This window comes from Paroedura picta, chromosome 8, assembly GCF_049243985.1.
Source record: "Paroedura picta isolate Pp20150507F chromosome 8, Ppicta_v3.0, whole genome shotgun sequence".
Taxonomy (NCBI): domain Eukaryota; kingdom Metazoa; phylum Chordata; class Lepidosauria; order Squamata; family Gekkonidae; genus Paroedura; species Paroedura picta.
In genome coordinates this window covers 95,388,213-95,411,912 of record NC_135376.1, presented here as the reverse complement: position 1 = coordinate 95,411,912, position 23,700 = coordinate 95,388,213, and the positions used below count along the sequence as shown (strand labels likewise).

The 23,700-nt window shown below is 46.8% G+C and overlaps 1 protein-coding gene across 3 annotated transcripts in view; it reads left to right on the top strand.

Moving 5' to 3' along the window:
* The window catches only part of LOC143843979 (heparan-alpha-glucosaminide N-acetyltransferase-like), a 271,359-nt gene that overhangs the window by 7,862 nt on the left and 239,797 nt on the right, over positions 1–23,700 (top strand). For all 3 annotated transcript variants that reach the window (XM_077350869.1, XM_077350872.1, XM_077350871.1), the window contains exons 3-4: positions 2,481–2,620; positions 12,321–12,448. In XM_077350869.1, the coding sequence (XP_077206984.1) occupies positions 2,481–2,620; positions 12,321–12,448 (268 nt within the window). The remainder of the gene's footprint in view (positions 1–2,480; positions 2,621–12,320; positions 12,449–23,700) is intronic.

Here is a 23,700-nt window from a genome sequence, read left to right as displayed (position 1 = left end):
AAATGAAGTCTGTGGCAAGGGCAGAAATAAAAGGGAATGAGCTTTAAGTGTTCTTGGCATCAAAGTCAGAGTGAAAGGAGAGGCTACAGGCTTTCAAGCTGCAGAACGTCTCCGATGTGGCTTGTAAGTCGCTGAGAGGTTTTCCAAGAATTCTAAATGGGGAGTTTATCTCCAATTAATGTGGTGGTCCACTTGAAACAACTTGGGGCCTTTTCGCACAGGGATCTTTGTTGCAAATTGTTTGCGGAATGAAAAATCGCCATTTAAAATAGTGGAATTCGTCGTTATGCATACCTGGCTTTGTAGTGGAATCAGTTGCGTTTTTTAGCGTTTCCCACAGGCTTCCGGTCTCGGCAGAAATCGCTAGAAAGGAAGCGCTATTGCCAAGCTCGTCCCGCCCCTGGCCGTCAAGCAGCCAATGGGCAGCCGTTAGCATGCTCCCAAACAGCCCCTTTCCCTTTAAGAAAGGTTTTAAAAAAAAAAAAAACGACCCATAGCAATGAATCTAGGTAGATTCGTTGCTACGGAGAGACCCATCCAGCTGCCTAATGTGAGCTGTCGTTTGATTGTATGATCATTTGCACGCTGCCTCGAGTGATAAAAAAAAAAATCCCCCCCCCCTCTCACGGGCACGATTTTCGGCTGAATTTATTTGTAAAAAATAAAGGGACTTTATTTCAGCAAACGGGCTTTTCAGTTGTTTGTGCTTAGTGACTAAAGGTGAAGGACTGAAGCCAGGGAAGCCTCTAAACAGAAAGAGGCTCGCCGGTGCGTTTATCCCCGCTCGCTCGGAGAAAAAAAAATGGCGATCGCTTCGCCGGAAGTTTGGAGGAGAGAGCCAGGGGGAGGGACTTTGAAGAACCAGCAACAATGGTAACGCACAGATCTTTAGCGCTACTGTTGCAGATTGGTTGCAGGAGTGTATCGCTATCCGGAGGGTGAATCCACTTTTCTGGATTCCCCTGAAAGCGCCACAACGAAGCGCTTTTTGCTGATTGGTTTCAGGATTGTTGCAGATTGTCTACGACGTCGTGGGTTATGTCAAATTAGTAGAGTTTCCAAATAGCAACCATTCTGCTACTTTGAAGCCGTGCGAAATGGCCCTTGGTGTTTCTGTTTTCTTAACCTCCCTGTCACATGGGCCAGTGGAAGACACTTCTTACAATGATTTTTCAAGGTCTTTTCTGTTGAATCACCATTGGATTTTTTTTTGGGGGGGGCGGGTTTGCTAAGATTACTTAGGGTTTAAGGCAGGGGTAGTCAAACTGTGGCCCTCCAGATGTCCATGCTAGCGTTCGCTGGCAGGGGCTCATGGGAATTGTAGTCCATGGACATCTGAAGGACCGCAGTTTGACTACCCCTGGTTTAAGGTTTCCACGTTGGCGCCTACCACAGCTTTTCACTGGGTCAACTTGACTGCCAGGGATGCCTGCTCTTGGCTAGCAACCTCTGGGACTCTGACAGGGAACACGTTCACTTGAAGCTGAAACCAAACACGTTCTATTCCCCTAGGAATGCCAACCTCCACGTGGGGCCTGGGGATCCCCTGGAATTACAGTTACTCTCTAGACTACAGCAAGCAGTTCTCCTGTCTGCTTTGGAGCGCAGACTCTGAGGCATTGCAGCCCACTAAGGGCTCTGGCTTCCCAAGGCTCCATCCTCAAATTTCCAGGAGTTTCTCAACCTGGATCTGGCAACCAGGCCCCCCAATCCCCCGCCCAATCCCCATGGGGGGGGTATGGTTAACCCTATTTCCCCCAAATCAAAAAGCCAGTCCTAGCTTTCCTGTGCTTTCTTGGGATTCCAGGAGAGCCCAGAAGATATCCCTGTTACATCCCCAGGGCATGTTCCTCTGGAAGCTGCTTCCATCTGACCCCAGGAGAATGCTTGGCTTCCCACCCCCAACATTGCTCCCATTGAGGTGGCTCTTTCTGTCCTTTATCAAATCCCCCCAAACACTCACAGGCTCAGCACACTCAGGCCTTCCTGGACTGGGTCTTGCCTCTACATGGGGTGGGGGTGGGGTGGGGAGCAAACTGTGGCTCTCCAGAGGTCCATGGATGGCAATTCCCAGGAGCCCCTGCCCAGCAAATTTCATTTGAAGATGTGGTCAGAACCAGTTTGCACTTTGGCATCCGTACTACTATCCAATACTTTGGATATGTTTTATAATCAAAACCTGAATAAAAGGATCTACGCATAGCCTTTTCTGTCAGCTGCTTCGGCTTTCCGGCTGACCTCCAGGTGGGGCCAGGAAACGTCTTGGAATTGAGACTACAGAGAAAAATGGGGTTTCCCTACCCCGTGTTGACAACGCTGCCACAAATCAGGTCGTACAACACTCGTTTTCAGGCCCACCACCACGTTTTCTGTCTCTGAACTGTAGCCCCTCAGTGTTCCCTCCGTGTCCTCAGCTGTATTCCTTTTTCCGTAAGCAAATTCCATTTCTCTGGACTCCCCATCTCCTTCTCTTACTTCAGTGTCTGCCCCAGCTCCTGCTCACGGCCGGCCCCGCTTCCCCCGAGGGGGTGCCCTCCAACGTCAGTGTGGTTGTCAGCACCCGCTTCCCTCTTGCGATGGATGTCTTTGCGGGAAGAGACGAGACCAACGTGGTTTGCAGGTAAATGGCCCTGAACTGTTGGAAATGCCGTTTCATGAAGCAGAATCAGGTGGGAGAAATGCGGCTGGTGTGTTCGTTCAGCAGAATCAAAGTGGTGAAACTGGACTGTGTCGTTTTTTGGAGCTGTTCGTGGGACTTCATGTCTGTGAATGGTACCTTATAGCAAGCATTGTCCTCATAGAATGCTATTTGAAGGACCGTCTCCTGTGTCGGGTTGGGGACGGACTTCAGTGGAACATAATGTCATAGAGTCCACCTTTTCTCCAGGGGAACTGATCTCTGTTGCCTGGAGGGCAGCTGTAATGGTGGGAGATCTCCGGCCACCACCTGGAGGTTGGCCACCTGATTCCTATGCCCCTCTGTGTCTATCTGACTCCTCAAGGTGGTCCATCAGGCATCGATGGGAGATCAGGCCTTTCCCCTCATGGCTAAGTGAGCTCTCTGAAAGTGGGGTGGGGGTCCCTTCCTTGGAAGCGCCTCAAGGCCAGGGGGGGAGGGGAAAGAGATTGGAATTTGCTCTTCTACTTTTGGTTTTGACTTGCGGGGGGCGGGGCAATTCTGGGCTTAAGAAGACGCGGACAGCTGTTGTTGGCATATACAGGCCACGGCTCTTTATGAACCATAAACATGGGGTGTGTTGGCATGGCAGGGGATTGAGAGTCACTCAGTAGCTATCCAACTACTATTATACCTGCTACAGCAGCTCCCCTGGATCCCGCACCAGTTCCCAGACAGGAATAATAGAACCATACAGTTGGAAGGGACCACAATGCAGAAACTTACAACTACCTGCCTACCCACAGTGACCCCAATTTAATGATTAAATGATCCCCCATGGGTCCCCCATGCTGCTGTAGCCCCTAACCAGGGAAGAGTCCACCTGGGATGCCAGAGGGGGCGTAAACCACCTCCGGTCCATATCAGGCCACACGGCCCTGTGAGCCCCCTAGCCTTCCCAGCTGGGTCAGCACCTGTTCGCAGGTCACCATCTTTTTAAGGAGGCCCCTTATTTTGGGGAGTCTGCCACTCGGGACAAACTCCCTTCCAAACCGGCTCTGTCCCCTGCCAACCTGCCATCAGCACAGTTCCTGCCAACCCCCCCACAATCCAACCAACTGAGCAACATTGTCCATACCTGTCTGGTACAAGACATCAATTTCTGATGATTAACCACCATGCCTCCCAGTCCCACTATTATCCTGTCAACAACCTTGTTGGCCTCCTGGGCCACTAAGCTGACTCTGCTAGGCATGTGCGCATTCCTCCAAGCCCAATGTGGTACAATGTCTGACCAGATTATCTGCACCATTGGCAGCTGATGAGTTAGGAGGGCCAGCTCCCCTGACACCATGTTGATAAGCTGGACCCACTTAGTTGCTGCTTGCCTAAATGCACAAGGATGACTGATAGAGGGCCACTAAAATGGACTTTGGCAGAGATGATCCCTTTGAGCACTGGCCACTGCATGCCCTTATGCCCTAATCAACTGATCATGAGTTGATCCTCCAGGCCCAGATGCATGACCCAACCAGACGATGAAGCATATTGTGCAGCCCAGCAATCATAGCTGTGCCCAACTGTCAGCACCTGCTGGAGGGTTGACCACATCCCTGAAATGAGTTAGTCAGTCAAATGGCCAAGATGCACCCTTCTAGGCACCCGAACACCATCTGCCTCGCCCCATAATCTGCTGTAGTGATGCCCCATAATTAAATGCCTGAGTTGCTGCACCTATCCTAAAAAAATGTGCCCCATATCCCTTGGCTTCCATCCCCAACTGCCTGAGGCAGCCCGGTAACACTTCTGTGAACTGGTAGCGGGAGAAACACCTCCTGCCCTGGTGCATAAGCAGAATGCCAGGCACATCTGGCCACAAAGCCAAATAGGACCTCATATACTGTACAGGGCATGGGCAGGAGTCCTGTGCATGTGGCAACACCACCACCACACTCCGACCTTTTTGGCCGGTCTTGGACCTCCGTAGCTGGGCCGACACCTTGCTGTCCCTCACTGTGACGTCCTCCCTGCTCACGGTGTAAGCTCCTCTGGTCATCCATGAATCCGCCACTCATGAAGGCCCCAGCAATTGCCAACACAAATGCTGCTTGTGCCATTACCCTTTCACATCTGTTAAAACATAGAGCCCCCATTGCTACTGCCAGGCACTGCAAGAGCCCCACCATAATGGGATGCCTGACATCTGGCTGTTGCGGTTCAGTCCTCCCCACCCCTCGACAGATCTTCCCAGAAAGTAGGGAGGGGAACCAGGGGCTCTGCTATTTTAGACTTGATTCTCATCAATAGGGAAGAACTGGCAGATGAGGTAGAAGTAGTGGGCACACGTGGTAGCAGTGACCATGTGCTTTTGGAATTTTCAATCGTGGGAAAGAGAAAACCTTTACAGAGTCGTACGTATAAACTGGACTTCAGGAAAGCTGTTTTTCACAGATTTAAAGGTATGTTGCGTAGAGTCCCATGGTCAGAAAGACTTAAAGAGATGGGAGTCCACGAGGGCTGGGAGTTTCTTAAAAGTGAAATACTGAAGGCTCAATCACAAACAATTCCCTTGAGAAGAAATATGGAAGGAACCTAAGGAAGCCAAGCTGGCTCCATAAGCAGCTGTCAAATGATTTGAGGAATAAAAAAGAGGCATTTAGGAAAAGGAAGCAAGGCCTTATTACCAAGGATGAGTATAAACAAATAACCAATAATTGTAGGGATAATGCTAGAAAAGCTAAATCTCAATATGAGCTTGTTGTTGTTGTTAGGTGCGAAGTCATGTCCGACCCATCGCGACCCCATGGACAATGATCCTCCAGGCCTTCCTGCCCTCTACCATTCCCCGGAGTCCATTTAAGTTTGCACCTTCAGTGACTCCATCCAGCCACCTCATTCTCTGTCGTCCCGTTCTTCTTTTGCCCTCGATCGCTCCCAGCATTAGGCTCTTCTCCAGGGAGTCCTTCCTTCTCATGAGGTGGCCAAAGTATTTGAGTTTCATCTTCAGGATCTGGCCTTCTAAGGAGCAGGCAGGGCTGATCTCCTCTAGCACTGGCCGGTTTGTTCACCTTGCAGTCCAAGGGACTCGCAAGAGTCTTCTCCAGCATGAGAGTTCAAAAGCCTCAATTCTTTGACGCTCGGCCTTCCTTATGGTCCAACTTTCGCAGCCATACATTGCAACTGGGAAGACCATAGCCTTGACTAGACGCACTTTGGTTGGCAGGGTGATGTCTCATCATCTAGTCCAGCATCCCGTCTCCGGATGACCAATAATAACAATAAACAATAAAAGTCGAAGCCTTCCGAAAAGCATCAGAAGAGCCCTGCTGAATCAGACCCATGGTCCATCTAGTCCAGCATCTGGTATCACACAATGGCCAACCAATTCTTCTGGAACAGGGCACAACAGGGCACTGAGCCCGAAGCCTTCCCCTCATGCTGCCTCTTGGCTCTGAGATTTAGAGGTTCAGTGCCTCTGAATGTGGAAGTTATAGAATCCTAGAATCCTAGAATCATCCTAGAGTAGGAAGGGGCCACACAGGCCATCTAGTCCAGCCCCCTGCTCAATGCAGGATCAGCCCAAAGCATCCTAAAGTTTCCCTCAGTCAGCAAGGCTAGTAGCTAATGATAGACTGAACACTGTAGTCTGGAGATCAATTGCAATATCAGGAGGTCTCCATGACTCTCCTGGAAGTTGGTCATCCAATTATTTGGGTATTCCAGAAGGCACTGATAGGAGAAGGACAAATGTCTGTATCGTAATCCTGTCTTAGAGAAGTCAGCTCTAAGGGTAAATTATGGTAACATCTACCGTAATGGTTGTATGCAGCAAGCTAACCACATGTGGCCAGAATTTGGTTTCTGTTAGTTTATAGCGTGGCTTTCTCTGCCCGGGCAATCTCTCTCCTTGTCTGGCAATTTCTGTCAGTTTGTAGAAAATGATGCCAACAGGAGAGGGGAAAGCTCGTCAAACATTGACCAGCTCCAGGCCAAAGTCCTGTGCCATGATCAGAGTCCGTCTGCATTATAGTCTTCCAGAGCCGCAATTCAAAACCTCGCTTAATGGGGCAAATTTGAGTCCAGCAGGCACCTCGAAGGTCCGCCAAGTTTAATTCTGGGGATAAGCGTCCATGGGCCTGCACACAAAAGCTTATACGCAAAAGAAATCTGGCTGATCTTAAAGGTGCCCCCAGACTCAAGCTTTGTTCTGTTGCTTCAGACCAGGGGTGGGCAAACCGTGGCCCTCCAGATGTCCAAGGACTACAATTCCCACTCCTGGGAATTGTAGTCCATGGACATTCGCTGGCAGGGGCTCCTGGGAATTGTAGTCCATGGACATTCGCTGGCAGGGGCTCCTGGGAATTGTAGTCCATGGACATTCGCTGGCAGGGGCTCCTGGGAATTGTAGTCCATGGACATCTGGAGGGCCACAGTTTGCCCACTCGGGCTTCAGACCAACACAGCTGCCCCCCCTGAATCTACCCTCATGTAATGAAGGCAACCTTAGCAGCTATCTTCCTTTGGTATGGTCCTGAGGCCTATTTTACGGCTATCGTTTTAGGCTGCTGAAGTTTGTAATTTGTGATGTTTTTATGCTTGCTTTTTTATGCCTTATTTTATAGTCTACAACATAATTCTTAAGCCGTTGTGCTTATGATTTTTTTACATAGTTCTTATTTTGCACGCTTCCTCAAGCACATGTCTCCCACCAGCACCTTTCCTGCCACCTGCCAAGTGTTTTGAGAAGGGGGTGGCGGTCATTTGGGGCATTTGCTGAGCAGAGCCACTGGAGAGTTGATTGGCTGGGCAGGTTTTTAGAAACACTGAAGATTTTCACATTACTCTTCTAAACCAGGTGTTATTTGCTGTTGATTCGATTTTGAATCAAGTGATACAGGGTGAGGGGTTTCATACTGCAAATTTCCTTCCAGTACTGAGCCATCTGTGAAGCACCATGGTCATTTCTAACAGTGCTGCTTCCTTCCTTCCCTTTTTGCCATGTAAATTTCCTCAGTGTTTTTTTTAATGCTCTAAGTTGAGTGCTATTGCGCTCACCCAATATAGCGCATCAGTAATTCAGCAGCACTATTGCGATATCTTGAATCCATGGACCCCCATAGAGCCCTGGCATCTCAGTGGTGCTGCTATGGCATTGAAATTCAATTTATTTCCCGCCCTATCTTCATAAACTCAGGGTGGAGTCACAATTGTATATAATAGTTATAAATCACAAAAATATAGAATAAAATTTAAATGAATATTAAATTTGACAATTAAACATTAAAACATGAAAATACAAGACTAAATATGAAAATTGGTACAAGATGTTTTACGGATGGCGTTTGACACCTAAAGCTATTAGTAAAATGTCAAGTCCATCAGGTGGTAAATGTTGAAGATGCAATGATACTATAGGGTCCTTTTTCATATGTGGCAGAATTGTAAAGCAGTTGAAAGTTTTTGGATAAAAGTACATGATAAATTGCAGATTGTTAATAAATGTAAATTCCCATTGGACTTCAAAAATATGTTATTAAGTACCTCCAGGCCTACCAAAACAAGGAATAGAATTCTTTTTCCATCCTTCTTGTTGGAAACAACAACAACTTCCAGATATAGGCTCATGGATAATAAAATGTACAGAATTCACTGTAATGGCTCAACTAACAAACTTGGCTAATCGTAGACCACTAGAACAATTCCAAGAACTCTGGGATGAATACCTGAATTTCTATCTTTTTGTATTCTTTCATAGAATCATAGAGAATCATAGAATTGGAAGGGGCCATACAGGCCATCTAGTCCAACCCCCTGCTCAATGCAGGATCAGCCCTAAGCATCCTAAAGCATCCAAGAAAAGTGTGTATCCAACCTTTGCTTGAAGACTGCCAGTGAGGGGGAGCTCACCACCTCCTTAGGCAGCCTATGCCACTGCTGAACTACTCTGACTGTGAAAATTTTTTCCCTGATATCTAGCCTATATCGTTGTACTTGAAGTTTAAACCCGTTACTGCATGTCTTCTCCTCTGCAGCCAGCAGAAACAGCATCCTGCCCTCCTCCAAGTGACAACCTTTCAAATACTTAAAGAGGGCTATCATGTCCCCTCTTAACCTCCTTTTCTCCAGGCTGAACATTCCCAAGTCGCTCAACCTATCTTCATAGGGCTTGGTCCCTTGGCCCCAGATCATCTTTGTCGCTCTCCACTGTACCCTTTCAATTTTATCTACGTCCTTCTTGAAGCGAGGCCTCCAGAACTGCACACAGTACTCCAGGTGTGGTCTGACCAGTGCTGTATACAATAGGACTATGACATCTTGTGATTTTGATGTGATGCCCCTGCTGATACAGCCCAAAATGGCATTCGCCTTTTTTACCGCTGCATCACACTGCCTGCTCATGTTTAGTTTACAATCCACAAGTACCCCAAGGTCTCGTTCACACACAGTGCTACCTAGAAGCGTATCCCCCATCCAGTAGGCATGCTTTTCATTTTTCTGACCCAGATGCAGAACTTTACACTTATCTTTATTCAATTGCATCTTGTTCTCATTTGCCCATTTTTCCATTGTGTTCAGATCTCGTTGAACTCTATATCTTCCAGAGTATTTGCCAGTCCTCCCAATTTGGTGTCATCTGCAAACTTGATGAGTAGTCCCTCCACCCCCTCATCTAGATCATTAATAAATATGTTAAACATACCAGGCCGAGCCCAGAGCCCTGAGGTACCCCGCTACTCATCTCTCTCCAGTCTGATGAAACGCCATTGACAACAAGTCCTTGAGTGCGGTTCTCTAACCAATTCCCTATCCACCTAACGATCTGATAATCCAGATTGCAGTCCTTCAACTTATCCATCAGAACATCATGGGGAACCTTGTCAAAAGCTTTACTAAAATCCAAGTAAATGACATCAACCGAATTTCCACGATCCAGCAAACCTGTCACTTGGTCAAAAAAGGAAACCAGGTTGGTCTGGCAGGACCTGTTGGAGACAAATCCATGCTGACTTCCTTGGATCACCAAATTGTCCTCCAGATGTTTGCAGATCGCTCCCTTTAATATCTGCTCCATTATCTTCCCCACAACAGAGGTCAGACTCACTGGTCTGTAGTATCCTGGGTCATCCTTCCTCCCTTTTTTGAAGATCGGAATAACGTTTGCTCTTTTCTAGTCCTCCGGGACATCTCCAGTCCTTAAAGAGGTTCCGAAGATGATGGACAAGGGCTGTGCAAGTTCTCTGGAAAGTTCTTTGAGTACTCTCGGGTGCATTTCATCTGGACCAGGGGATTTGAACTCATCCAGTGCAGCTAAATGCCTCTCGACAACCTCTCTATCCATGTCAACCTGCCACCCAGACACTGTCCTTTGGCTACAGCCATCTCTAGATGTGCCTAAACACTTTGACCTGTGGGAAAAAACAGATGTAAAATGGGCACTAAGCCTTTCTGCTTTCTCTGCATCTTCCGTCAGAGTTTGTCCATCCGCACCCAACAGTGTTATGTCAAATAATAAAAATTGTTATTCATTTCCCCCCCCCCTAAGCACAACTTAGAACATTTTTTTTGAGTCCATGGAAGCGAGAGCTGTGCAAGAGGGGGGGTGGGGGTGGGGCGGGGGGGACCACCACTGTAGGAAGCGCTGCGGAAACATTAAAGCAGCACATCCCAGAAATTCAGAAGCAGAATGAAGTTTGTTCCCTCTTAGCTTAGGCTTTTGTTAGCCTCGCTTATTGTCCAAGTGGCCAGCCTAATGCAGGGAGCCCTGGATCCTGAGAAGGGCCTCTAAAAGGGCCGTGGCCATTGTAGATAACATTTTCTCTCTCAAATATTCTTTTAGCATCCTACCTTCAGAGACTTTTAATGTCAGAATTGCTGACACGGCACAGCAAAGAAAAGCAGAGTGCAGAGAGATTGGAATTCCCACCTGTCTGTCTTCTTCTAGGTTGTGCGTTGAAAAACATGGCTTAACTCTCAAGCGCCATGTGCATGTTAGTGGTGCACATAGATTATTGCTAGCTTTGCCCTGGCTGCAGAGGAGTAGGCTGGTTGCTAGCCAGTGAAGTCCATTGTGAGGTCACTGGAAAAAAGTTACCTCATCAAAGCAGGGAGCTGGTTTGGACAGCTCAGTTCTGGTAAGTGGCAGCCTTTCTAACACTGAGTGACGGTGTTGCAAGCATCTTGTGGAAGCTCTGATTGGCCACAAAGCTGCTGAAATCAAGGTGGACAAAAATGACGGCCAAGGAGATGCTTGAAGCAGGAGGTGTGGCAGTGTGGAGGTTTGTGAAAGAAGAGTTGTTTTTTATATCCTACTTTTCTCTACCTGAAGAAGTCTCAAAGTGGCTTATAATCACCTTCCCTTCCTCTCTCCACAACAGATACCCTGTGAAGTAGGTGGGACTGAGAGGGCTCTAAGAGAACTGTGACTTGCCCAAGGTCACCCAGCTGGCTACATGTGGAGAAGGAGCAGGGAATAAACCCTGTGCTGGTTCTGCACTTACTCCCCCCCTTGTCGAACCTGCTGAATTCAGATCGATTTGAACTCGGGTCTTCCTCCTTCCTTTTTCCTGAATTAAAACAAACTGCATTCTACTCTTAATTGTGTGGTTCCTATCTCCTTCCCACTTGATTGGGGAAGCTAAGAGGAGGGAGGCAGTCATATGTGAAGCTCCAGCTGGCATTGCAGGAGCACAAGGCTGGAGAGGGGCTTATTTCCTGCCGTTTGTCTCCTGACTCTACAACCAAAGGAAGTGTGGGGGGGGGGGATGGAGCAGGAGGTTGCTGGTTTTTTCCCCCGTTTTCTGAGTGGGGGGGGAGAACGAGGGGTGGAAAGACAATGAACTGACGCCTTGACCCATCAACACCAGCCTGCTTTGCTATGTCAACTTTGGAGGCACCGGGGAGGGGGAGGAAGTTAATCAGGCAAATGGCAGAGACTTAATACAGGGGCTTTTGGAGCGGTTTTCTCTAATGTAGCGAGAGGAAAAATTTAAAGTGCTAAATATCAAAATGGAAATTGAATAACATTTAGATTACTTTATAAAATTCGGGATCACTGGGAGAAAAAAGCCCAGTGCAGATTCAGCTGTGGTTCTACAGATAACTACGACACCACACTGCCTTTTTGAAGGGAAATTTGGCAAAATATGAAATTTGAGCCCTCTTTGAGTTACATGATTAGGTAGTTTCTAAACCAGGGGGCTCCAGTCTTTTCTAGCCTGTGGGCACCTTAGGAATTCTGACACAAGTTTGTCTGTGCAATCACAGATGCCCTACCTGCTTTCTCAAAAACACTTGACAGGTACCAGGTAAGGTGTTGGTGGGCACTATTGGAGCTCATGGGCACCAAATTGGGGACAGGTGTTCTATACCACTTAACCTATTGTGCTCTAAAGGTCATGCTTTATTTCACTGTTTGCTTTCATATTTCTATAGTCCCAACCCTATTGCTTTGTTCATTGGATGTCTCATTTTATCAATTATATTTGACTTAGAGTCAAATCTACCATCTCAGCAATAAAGCTGGCTAGAAATAAGCTAAATAAATAATTTAAAACTTTAATGACAACTTTAATGCTTTGCAGGTGATGTTTTCACCTGTTTTCTTTTTTTGTTGTTGTTGCTAAGACATCATTTTGTGCTGTTTTAATGAGGATTTTGCCCATTTCTTTTCGCTTCTGATTTGTTCCTTCGCCTTTTAATTTAGATGGCAGCAGTCATATGGAGAACAAGGCCATTATTTGGTATCTGTCAAGCGTGTCCCTGCTGAGAAGAATCAAACGGAAGTCTCCTGTACCCGGACAGTGCAAAAGGAGCCACAGAACAGTTACCTCCGTAAGTCTGAAAATGCAGAGGGAAGGGGGAAATTGTGTTGTCATGGTTGGTTTGATGAGCGTAAATTTAATTTGATTTGAGATTTCAGTGCAAAGCTTTATGGAGCGCACTGTGCTTCAAAACTCAAGAGTTGCTTCTTTTTGTGCATGGATATTATTTTCCTCTGCTTTCTTGACATGTTGACTTTCTTTTTTTTTTTTTTTTATAATGATTTTTTTTATTTTCATAAAGATAGAAATATAATCATCATTTGAGAATATACGACCCCACATTGACTCCACAGTGATATAAACTTTTGCCCAAAACTCTAAGAGCCATGAGTCTAAGAGCCGTCCGCATTTCCACTACATTAAAAAAAAAAAAAAAAAAAGGCCTGTTTAGATATACAAAAGAAAAGTTATACAATCTAAGAGCTATCTTAGCAGATATTTCTAGGTTTGAGTTAGATGCTTAACATTAAACATTTCTTATAGCACAGTATGAGTTTTGGCCCTGTATCAATACCCTGATGAAGGGAGAGGAAAGTAGGGCTTTGCCTTAAAGATGTACAAAGAAAAAAAAATTACAAAAGGATTTCATAATTTCTCCTTATCCTTAATACAGATGCATCTACAAACCATTTATACTTGACCCATTCTAAGAGCCATCCTGAAAGGTATAAGTTGAGAGCTTTGCATTTTCTACAGATCAATATGGGCTTTGGCCCTATAACAATACACCAATAATAAAAAAAAAAAAATAAGGGGGGAAAGCCCCATTTTATATTTCCAACGCTAACGATTATATTACCTATATGCCTACTAAGAAAAAGAAACAAGAGAGAAAAAAGGCACTGCTTCCCCTTTTTCATAAAAGTAGCAATGTAGAATACAGTATATGTTGTTAATACAGAGAATAATAAGATTTCCAGGTTTAGATTAAATGCTTAACATTAAACATAAAACAATATAAGCTTTCAGTCTTCTATAGCTTCTCCTTATCCTTGGTTCTGATACATCTACAAAACAATTTATGCTTGACCCATTCTAAGAACCATCCTAACAGATATATTTTCAGATTTAAGTTGAAAGCTTAACATTAAACATTTTCTACAAGTCAGTGTAGGCTTTAGTCCTAGGACAATACACTAATAGAAGAAAGAAAAAATAAGGGGGGAGAACCCCATTTTACATTTTCAGCACTAATGATTATATTACCTATATGCCTACAAAAGAAAAGAGACAAAAAAAACAAGAGAGAAAGAGACACTGCTTCCCCTTTTTCATAAAAATGGAAATATAGAATACAGTATAACATTAAACATAAAACAATATGAGCTTTCGGTCTTCTTAAGGGGGTCTCATCTCGAGGCTTGCTACATCTTGTCGTTCCCGTAAAATTATATTCTGTCCCGTAGGCCTTTGGCGTAGAAAGTGCAGTTGTACTCTTTCCCGCAGAGTATGCATCGATAAATCTTGAGGCCGTTGCACCTCCTGGACTCCAGTATCAATACAATTTTTTCCCCAGAGAGATCCTTTAAATCGGTTTCTTTCACTGCAGATCCATATTTCTTTTGATTGATTTTTGTACACTGTTGCTTTGAGATGGCTGTATGTCTTTTTAAAAAGGGTGTCCTTATCTGGGCTGCAGAACTCCGGCATCCCATTTTCCGTCTCCAGAATTTCAGATTTCTCTTCTACTGTTGGTTTACCACCTTGTTTAGAGCTGTCATCAGCCACTGTTATTGATCCATTATTCCTGTTAAAGACGTCTTCCTTGGCATCTTGGATCTCCTTGAAGATATGAATTTCAGATTTCTCTTCTGCTGTTGGTTTTCCACCTTGTTTGAAGCTGTCATCAGTCACTGTTATTAATCCATCATTCCTATTGAAGACTTCTTCCTTGCCATCTTGAATCTCCTTGGAGATATTTTTGATCAATCCATCTAAGAATACTTTGTAATCTTGGGTTTGTATCTCTATTAGATGAGCCAATCTTTTTAACATAGACATGATTTTGACTTTTAAAAAACCCGGCCTCAAACAATTTTACAAGTGGCCAGTAGAGGTCCTCTGTTTTATCCTCTAATGTTCCGGCACAGGCATGTGACGTATTAAAGTCAGTTAAGGCACAGAGTTCTCGTGAGATTTTCCCATTCACAGCTCTTATCTTCTTATCTTCGAAAACCAAAACAATTACAATAAGAGCTTTTGCCAATTAATTCGAGTTGATTTGAGTCCTTCTTCTGCTTAGTTAGGAGAATTAGCCTGCCTCTTAACGAGGTGGCTTCAGGCAGAGCAGAGTAAGAGGAGGGGGGAAACAAAGGGCTTTGATGCAGGAAGAAAGACGAAGAAAAAAAAAACGAGAGATACTTGCAGTAAATGATGTTTTGGAACTCAGCCGATGTCCTCCCCTCAGTTCAAAGCGTTCATTTGTAGTAAATCATCATGTAGGGTTGAAGCAGATACTTTAAGATTAAAGAAAGGAAAGAAAGTCCGAGGTAGAAAATGGCAGTCGTCCTCTGGACCTGGAACGCTGACAGCCTATAATCCAGGGAGATACACTCCCTAAAGGATTGGAGACGGCCCCAAGAACTTCCTGGGTAGAAAGGTGAGGTGGGGTTTGCGTACCCCTCCTCTTTTCTGCCAATTGCTTGCACAATTGACCCCTGTCAGGCTTCAGAGATAGCAGAGCAGATGCCCTGCCACCCTCTCAGGACGACATCTTTAGCCACACCCCCCGACATGTTGACTTTCTTTGCCATTGTGGTTTTTGCTGTATTTTGTTTGGGCTGTCCGAGCCCTCTGGTTTTGTTAGGCTGATAAGTTTCCGCTGTGAGACTGCTTTTGTGAATGCCAAGGGAAGTAAAAAGCGACCTTGTAAATGCGCCTTTCTGATGGGGACCTGCTTCTCTTAAGGATTTATGACGGCTTTTCTGGATTCTTATTCTCATCACTTCAGTGACTGTTTTGTAGAATCATAGAATCATAGAGTTGGAAGGGACCTCTTGGGTCATCTAGTCCAACCCCGTGCACTATGCAGGACACTCACATCCCAATCGCTCATCTACTGTAATCTACCACCCCCTTGAACCTTCACAGAATCAGCCTCTCCATCAGATGGCTCTCCAGCCTCTTTTTAAAAATGTCCAAAGATGGAGAACCCACCACCTCCCGAGGAAGCCTGTTCCACTGAGAAACTGCTCTAACTGTTGGAAACTTCCTGTGCCTCTTTTTTCTTTTCTGCACGTGTATTTCTCCTTCCAGTGGTTGCTTCAATATTACATCACTGTATTTTCAGCTTATTTCTTTCAGGAGTAAGCTGGACATACAGCAATACAATATAGAAACAACTACTCAAGGGAGCAAAACACATGCGGAAAATAAAACAACAACGCAATACAGACACACAAATGCTGAAAATAAGAGTGCAGAAAAGCCCAGATGGGTTAGCCAAATGTGGATGGGGGTGGTGGTGATGCAGCTGTGTACCTTTGCTAGTAAGGTATGACATTATACTCTGCTGAGGTCCCTCCGTCCCCTTAACCCTGCCTTCCTCAGGCTCTGTCCCCAAATCTCCAAGAATTCCATAACCCCAGAGGTGGCCATGATGGAGGCTCACTTCAGTCCTTGTCCACAGGAAATAGCAGTTGAGATGAAGAGAGAACTTTTCTTTATCAGGCAAAGCAAATGACCATCATTACAGTTTGGAAAAGTTAATGAGTTTTTCAGTTCCCTTGCAGTTCTATTCATGGATAATGTGGAGGGAAACCTAATGGCTCATGACACTGGCTGACCACCTATTGAGATGTTTAAAGCATATGAGACATGGAAGAATCTCCCCCCCCTCCCCCCCAATAGCTTTTACGTTGCTCACGACTCTTCAGTGATAGTAAAGACTACAAATGAGAAAGGGTTAAAGTGCCTGCCTACTACAGGCCTCTCCCAGCAGAGGGCGCCAGACACCTTGCAAACTGCAGCAGGCAGAGTATCCAACATTGTATTTGTCTTTTGCTCCTGTTCTTCACTGGTAAATGCGAAATGAAGGGAATTAAAGAGTTGATTTTCTAGCATGTTAAATCTTTTGGGGTAAAAACACCAGGGAGTTGGGGTGGGGGGGAACAGTAATTGATACAGCACCTTAGAGTGTCCAAAACACTATGCAAAATTACCATAGGGGCTAAAACGAGATGTGACGCTGGGAGATTAACAGACTTTCCTCCACCCTCACCCCCTCCAAGGGCAACAGCAGCTGGCTTGGGGCCTGGTTTGAATTCAGGCTGCAATGAAGAGGGTTTAATGCTTTGCAGTGTATGCAGTCAAAACTGACCCTCCCCAAACTTAGTTAATCCTGGATGAGAAAAGAAATTTCTCCCTCTCTGATTCCTTCCCCTTCCCAAGGAGTGTGTGTGATGGTGTGGCAGATAAGAAATGTGTGAAATATTCTTTCCTGAGACAACATGGGTTGCCAAATTTGGGTTGGGATCTTCCTGGCGATTTGAGGAGGGACAGGACAGCAGTGGTGCACAATGTCATAGAGTCCACCCTCCAAAGCATGCATTTCCTCCAGAGGAATGGCTCTCTATTGTCTGGAGAGGAGATGTAGTTCTGGAAGATCTCTAGGCCCCATTGGGAAGGTGGCAACCCTTTGATGTCACAGACCTCTCATCCTGCCACAGGAAGCTGGGTGGGTCTTCTTCCTCACAATGGTGAAGCTTCTTTCCTGCCTGCTCTGCACTGTCTCCTCTAGCACCACTTTCTGAGCTCTGCAAACAGCCCACAACGGTCCTGTTGATTGCTCCCAATAAGCAGACTTTGTTGAAGAAAATCTCTTTATTGAGGACACGATGCTTATATCTCAAAACCTTTGCTAAGATTAACTACCCAGAATCCGTTCCTCTGTTTTAACCTCCAATCCCCTGGCTTCCCCCACCTGCCCATTTGGGAGTGAAACTCTCCAGATGCCCCCCCCCCCCTTTAGCCAGGCTAAAAAGAAACAACCTGCTCTTCCTGCCCTATGGTTGGGGAGAGAGCAGTGCTCATGAAAGCATCACAGCTGGAATTCCCGGAGCTAGCTAACCCACTCTAAATCAGCCACAAGTCACCTCTTGGACGATCAATTATACAAGATGAAAAGCAGAGTCAAACAACAACTGGCGAAAGCAGGAATACATGGTTTTGACAGGTTCCTTGAGGATGTTAGATATTTGGTTTCATTTGACAGCAGGCAGGTGACCTTTTGTCAAAGAACAGGATGCACGTTTGGTCTTGAGAAATGCTGTGAAATCGCAGCTGACCCATGGTGCCTCCAGAGAGTTTTCAAGGTCAGAGGCATTCCCAGGTGGCTTCCCATTGCCTGCCTCAGCATGGCAACCTCAGATCTTGCTTGGTGCCCTCCTGTCCAAGGATGAATCAAGGCCAACCCTGCTTAGTTTCGGAGATCTGATGGGAAGAGGCTAGCCTGGGCCATACTCGGCAGTGCAGCCTACCTTGCAGGGAGGTGCAAAGTGCTCTCAAGTAGGATTGCCAGTTCTGGGGTGGGAAATCCCTGAAGTCTTTGGGGGTGAAGCTGGGAATGGGCAGGATTTGGAGTGGGGAGGGATCTCAGTGGAGAGTCAGTTTGGTGTAGTGGTTAGGAGTACGGACTTCTAATCTGGCATGCTGGGTTTGATTCCGAACTCCCCCACATGCAACCAGCTGGGTGACCTTGGGCTTGCCATGGCACTGATAAAACTGCTCTGACCGGGCAGTGATATCAGGGCTCTCTCAGCCTCACCTCCCTCACAGGGTGTCTGTTGTGGGGAGAGGAAGGGAAGGCAAATGTAAGCCGTTTTGATACTCCTTCGGGTAGAAAAAAGTGGCATATAAGTACCAATTCTTCTACTTCCAATGCTAAGCCACCCTGCAAAGCAGCCATTTTCTCCAGGAGAACAGATCTCTGTTGCTTGCAGATGAGCTGTAAAACTGGGGGGGTCCCCAGGTCCCACCTGGAGACTTGCATCCCTGTCCTCAAGACACAGCCCGTTTATGGTGACCCTGTAACGTTTCCAAGGCAAGAGACTTCCAGAGGTGGTTGGCATTGGACTTCCTTGGTGGTCTCCCATCCAAGGACTATCCAGGACTGACCCTGCTGAGCTTTTGAGATTTCATAAGTTGGGGCTTGGCTGGGCCACCCACATCAGGGCAGCGACCGAGAGAGGTGGTTGGCATTGCCTTTTTCTGCAGAGCCACCCTGGATTTCCTTGTGGTCTCCCATCTAAGTATTATTCAGGGCTGACGGTGCTAAGCTTCTCATGAAACCGGGCTAGCCTGGCCCATGCAAGTCAATGCAGTAGGACATATTAGGAAGAAGTAAACATTCCCGAAATAATGGGCAATGACCAAAATCTTTTGCAAACAGTCACCCCTTCAGTGCCTGCCTCTGCAGAGCAACCCTGGGCTTCTCCAGGTACTACCGGGGGCTGACGCTGCTTGGCCTCCAAGAGCTGATGAGATCAGGCTAGCCTGGGTATCTTATAACACGAAGAATGTTGGCACCTCTCTTTGGCCAGCCGCTCACTCTGCGGCTTTATCCATCCTCCCTCCCCTTCTTTGTTGCCTTCCAAAGGGCTCCACTCTGACCCATGTAGGTCATCGTGGGCTTCCGTGGGGAGGGAGGAGGGGGCTGCCCATTGATTTAATTATAGCCACCCATGTGTTGCAACCGGGGTAAGGCCAGTTCACAGCCTCGCTTTGCCAGAAGAGTTCATTTTGTTCTCAGAACAAGTTTATGCTATTAAGCTGTCACATCCGGTCAATATCTAATTTAGAGCAGCAGGCTGAGCCGGCTGACAGGCCCAATTACGAACGGGGTCCTTGCAGGCGCGTAGCAAGAGAAGGGAGCGAAGACACAGCCGGCAGCCAGAAGGGTGGCTGCTTAAAAACACATTTGTTGATCTCAAATATTTGCTCAGCTGGTTCGCTTGGCCAGATAAGCCACCGGGAGGTCTTACGGGGATCAAAGGTAAACTGGTAACCGTTTGTTGCCAGCAGCCGTCTTGGACAGGCCTGTCTTTGTGGAGAAAGACGTCAGATACAGAAAGTATCACAAGATAAACCAGGCACTTTAGTCCAGGGGTGGACAAACTGTGGCCCTCCAGATGTCCATGGACTACAATTCCCATGAATGCTGGCAGGGGCTCATGGGAATTGTAGTCCATGGACATCTGGAGGACCACAGTTTGCCCACCCCTGTTTTAGTCTCTTTCTCTCTTATGGGGACCCAAAATGACTAATGTCTTTCACTCCTTCCTCATTTTATCCTTACTGGAGGCAGCTCCCCTGTTTTCCACCACTACTCAATAGGCCGGTGGGGGGATGGATGAATGCCCCCCCCAGCATTAAGACATCATTTCCTATGCAGAAGTGACATCATTGGATTTAAGTGATGATCTAGCATTCACCTGAAACTCCATGATAAAACTATACAATTTCAGATGAATGCTAGAGCATCAGCCAGACACACTGACGTCCCTTCCAGTTTGCTCTGGAAGGGATATTGTGTTGCCAGGGATGTTGGAATTGGTAACCCCCCAAAAATAATGCAGAGGGAGGGAATGGGTTGTGGAATTCGAACCTGTAACTTCTTGATTCCTACTATATCTTAACAACCTTCCACCTTGAGGCACCTTGAGGACTCACTTCTTTCACTGTTAATGCAGCATAGATGCCTGGCTTTTTCAGTAGTGGCCCCATACTTTGTAGCACAGTCCTAGCAGAGACCTATCTGACCCAAGACATTTTTTAAAGGAAAGTAATCTTGAACTGTTCAGTCTCTCCTCTCCTCACTGCTGCTCAGCAGTAGAGCTGCTGGTGAGAACGACTTTTAACCTCTATGGTTGCCTTTTCCAAGGGCTCTTAAGTGTCTGATAATGATCTGACTCTTTGATCCTTCTAGTTGAACAGTTGTGCCTGCATAATTAGCAGGGGGAGCAAAGGGTTAGGCCTGTTTTATGGGCCAGGAACTTGTTAATGACTTATAAATAAAAGAAAGCAAAACAAAAAGCCTCCCCTTCAGAGTTTCACAAACATTTTAATATGTTTTGTATATGTTTTTAAGAGCAAAGGATTGTGCCTCTTTAAAAGCACTGGCCTATAGCTACCCACTTCCTGTTTTGGCTCCACCAGTAATTCTCAACTGACCAATATTTTTAGTGATTTTAAACCCCCCTGTCTCCTTGAGCTGAAACAGAAAATGCCTCCCCCCCTGTGTACCTTGAGCAGGCATGCCAAGTCTTTTGCAATGTGGGAGACCCCCCTGGCCTTTGCTCATTTGCTCTCCGGCCACAGCTGGCAATGCTGAGGAGGAAATGGAGCGGTGGGCTCTGGTGGGCTCGGACGTATCATGTCTGGTCCAAACTGGAAGTGACTGGAGGACCCTCTCACACTTTGCAGAACCCAACCATAGTGTTTTTGCAAATTGCTAGACTGCACAAGAGCCTCTTGTGGCGCAGAGTGGTAAGGCAGCGATATGCTGTCTGAATCTGTCTGCCCATGAGGTTGGGAGTTCAATCCCAGCAGCCGGCTCAAGGTTGACTCAGCCTTCCATCCTTCCGAGGTCGGTAAAATGAGGACCCAGCTTGCTGCTGGGGGGTAAACGGTAATGACTGGGGAAGGCACTGGCAAACCACCCCGTATTGAGTCTGCCATGAAAACGCTGGAGGGCGTCACCCCAAGGGTCAGACATGACCCGGTGCTTGCACAGGGGATACCTTTACCTTTACCTTTAGACTGCAGGGGAGGCCAAACTGTGGTTCTCTGGATATCCATAGACTACAACTCCCAAGAGCCCCAGGGACATCAGGAGAGCCACAGTTTGGATACCCCCGCTCTAGCATAGCTGGCAGGAGCTCATGGGGATCGTAGTCCATGGACATCTGGAGAGCCACCGTTCAGCCGCCCCTGTGCAAGAGCAACCACCACGTCACTTCTCATTGCTCATCTGAAGAGTCATAGGTACAACACAGGCACGTTCCTCTGCCTCATGAGCCAGGAGTCCAGGTATTCCTGGACGGCACATCAGTCAGAGACCTCAAGGGGGAGATGGAGACACCAGGCAGGACTTGGCAGGATCTGTCCCATGGGAGCTCTCCCCCAATGCAAACAGCCTACTTCTGAGGCAAAAGGCACTTCATACCATGAGGAAGATCCATCAGCTCAACCCTGCAAGGCATAAACCCCAAATATTAAAAAACCTTACTGCAATCCTGACTCCCTCCCCTCCGCATCCCAAACAATGATTGGCACCCACCTTAACTGAGGGCTGAAGGGCCTCTGGCACAGCAAAGCCACCTCCGTTGACCCGCTCTGGAGAAGAGGAAGACACCACCCGCTTCCTGGAGGGCACCGTTTGCACCTGGGGGGCTATGCTGGCAAGAATGCTTAAGACAACCTCAATGAAAACCAGGCAAGAATAGTAACCCCCCAAATCTCCCCTCCTCCTTTGCAGGATACCAGCCCTCCAGCTTGAGAACCCTGGCAAAGAGGCAAGGCTTTCAGGACCTCTTGACAATCTCCAAGGAGGGGCCCCCTCAGCTCTTCATGATGGCAAGGAGCTAGGCTCTGGGTTGTGCAGATGGGCTGCCCTAAGTGCTTGGGGAGCTGACAGATGGCTGCCGGATGACAGGTTGCCAGCCTCCAGGCGATGGCTGGAGAGCTCCTGGGGCTAGATCTGATCTTCAGGCAGTTGCCTTGGAAGGTGGGCTCTACGGCATTATGCCCCTCCCCCTCCTCAGGCTCAACCACCCAAATCTCCAGGCATTTCCTAACCCGGAGCCGGCAACCCTCCTGATGGCCCAAGGTGGCGCACAAGGAGCTATGGAAGGAGCGGTCCTTCACACGCCTGGCCCCAGTTCCTGAAGGGCTTGCAAGGTCATAACCTCGGCTGCCTCTGTTGCTGTGGCTGGAGGTAGGCCACAAAATTAGAGAAACAATGCAGAGTTTTAAAAGCAGACCATTTCCCGCAAGCCCTGTAACAGCGGGATCACAAACATTGGGGAACAATCCAGTACAAACAAGGGAATGCATACCACAAACTGCGTCAAAAGCCACCATCCCCTTTCCTTGGTGATGGGGCCCTCCCACTCCATTTTATTTACAACAACTTTTTATGAAATTCTTCCCAGCAGAAGCAGAATTATATTATGCAAATGAAATGGACATTTGTTGAAAGCGTGCCATTCATTCTTCTCCTTGAATTCAGTGTGTGTGTGTGTTTGTGTATGTATGTGTGCTCATGCACACACAAGTATCTGAATGACCTCATTACAGAATTTGTGAGATTTTGAGGTCCACCCCCACCATTGGCATAGGGTTGCCAGATCCAGGTGGGGAAACCCCTGGAAATTTGAGGGTAGAACCTGGGGAGGACGGGGACCTCAGGGGGATGCAATGCTACAAACTCCACCCTACAAAGCAGGGGAACAGATCTTGTGCATTTTGGGGATGAACTGTAATTCTGGGAGATGCACAGGTCCCACCTCGAGGCTGGCATCCTTGATTGGTTTAATTAGGGCTGGCAACTAAAACCATCCAAAAGAAAAAGAAATGCAAGAAAGCAAAATGGCTGTCTGAGGAAATAGCTGAGTAGAGAAGGGAAGTGAAAGGCAAGGGAGAAAGAGAAAGATACACCCAATTGAATGCAGAATTCCAGAGAAAAGCTAGAAGAGATAAGAATGCCTTCTTAAATGAACACTGCAAACAAATAGAAGACAACAATAGAATAGGGAGGATCAGAGATCTCTTCAAGAAAATTGAAGATATGAAGAGAATGTTCCATGCAAAGATGGATATGATAAAAGACCAAAATGGTAGGGACCTCACAGAAGCAGAAGAGATTTCAAAAAGGTGGCAACATTATAAAGAAGAACTATACAAGAGTGAGCTTAACATCTTTGATAACCACGATGGGGTAGTCACTGACCTGGAGCCAGACATCCTGGAATGTGAAGTGAAATGGGCCTTAGGATGTCTGAGCAACAATAAAGCTAGTGGAGGTGACAGCATTCTAGTTGAACTATTCAAAATCTTAAAAGACAATGCAGTAAAACTGCTACACTCAATATGCCAGCAAATTTGGAAAACTCAACAGTGGCCACAGGATTGGAAAAGGTCAGTTTGCATTCCAATCCCAAAGAAGGGCAATGCCAAGAAACGTTCAAACTACCACACCATTGCATTCATCATGCTAGCAAAGTTATGCTCAAAATCTTACATGCTAGGCTCCAGCAATACGTG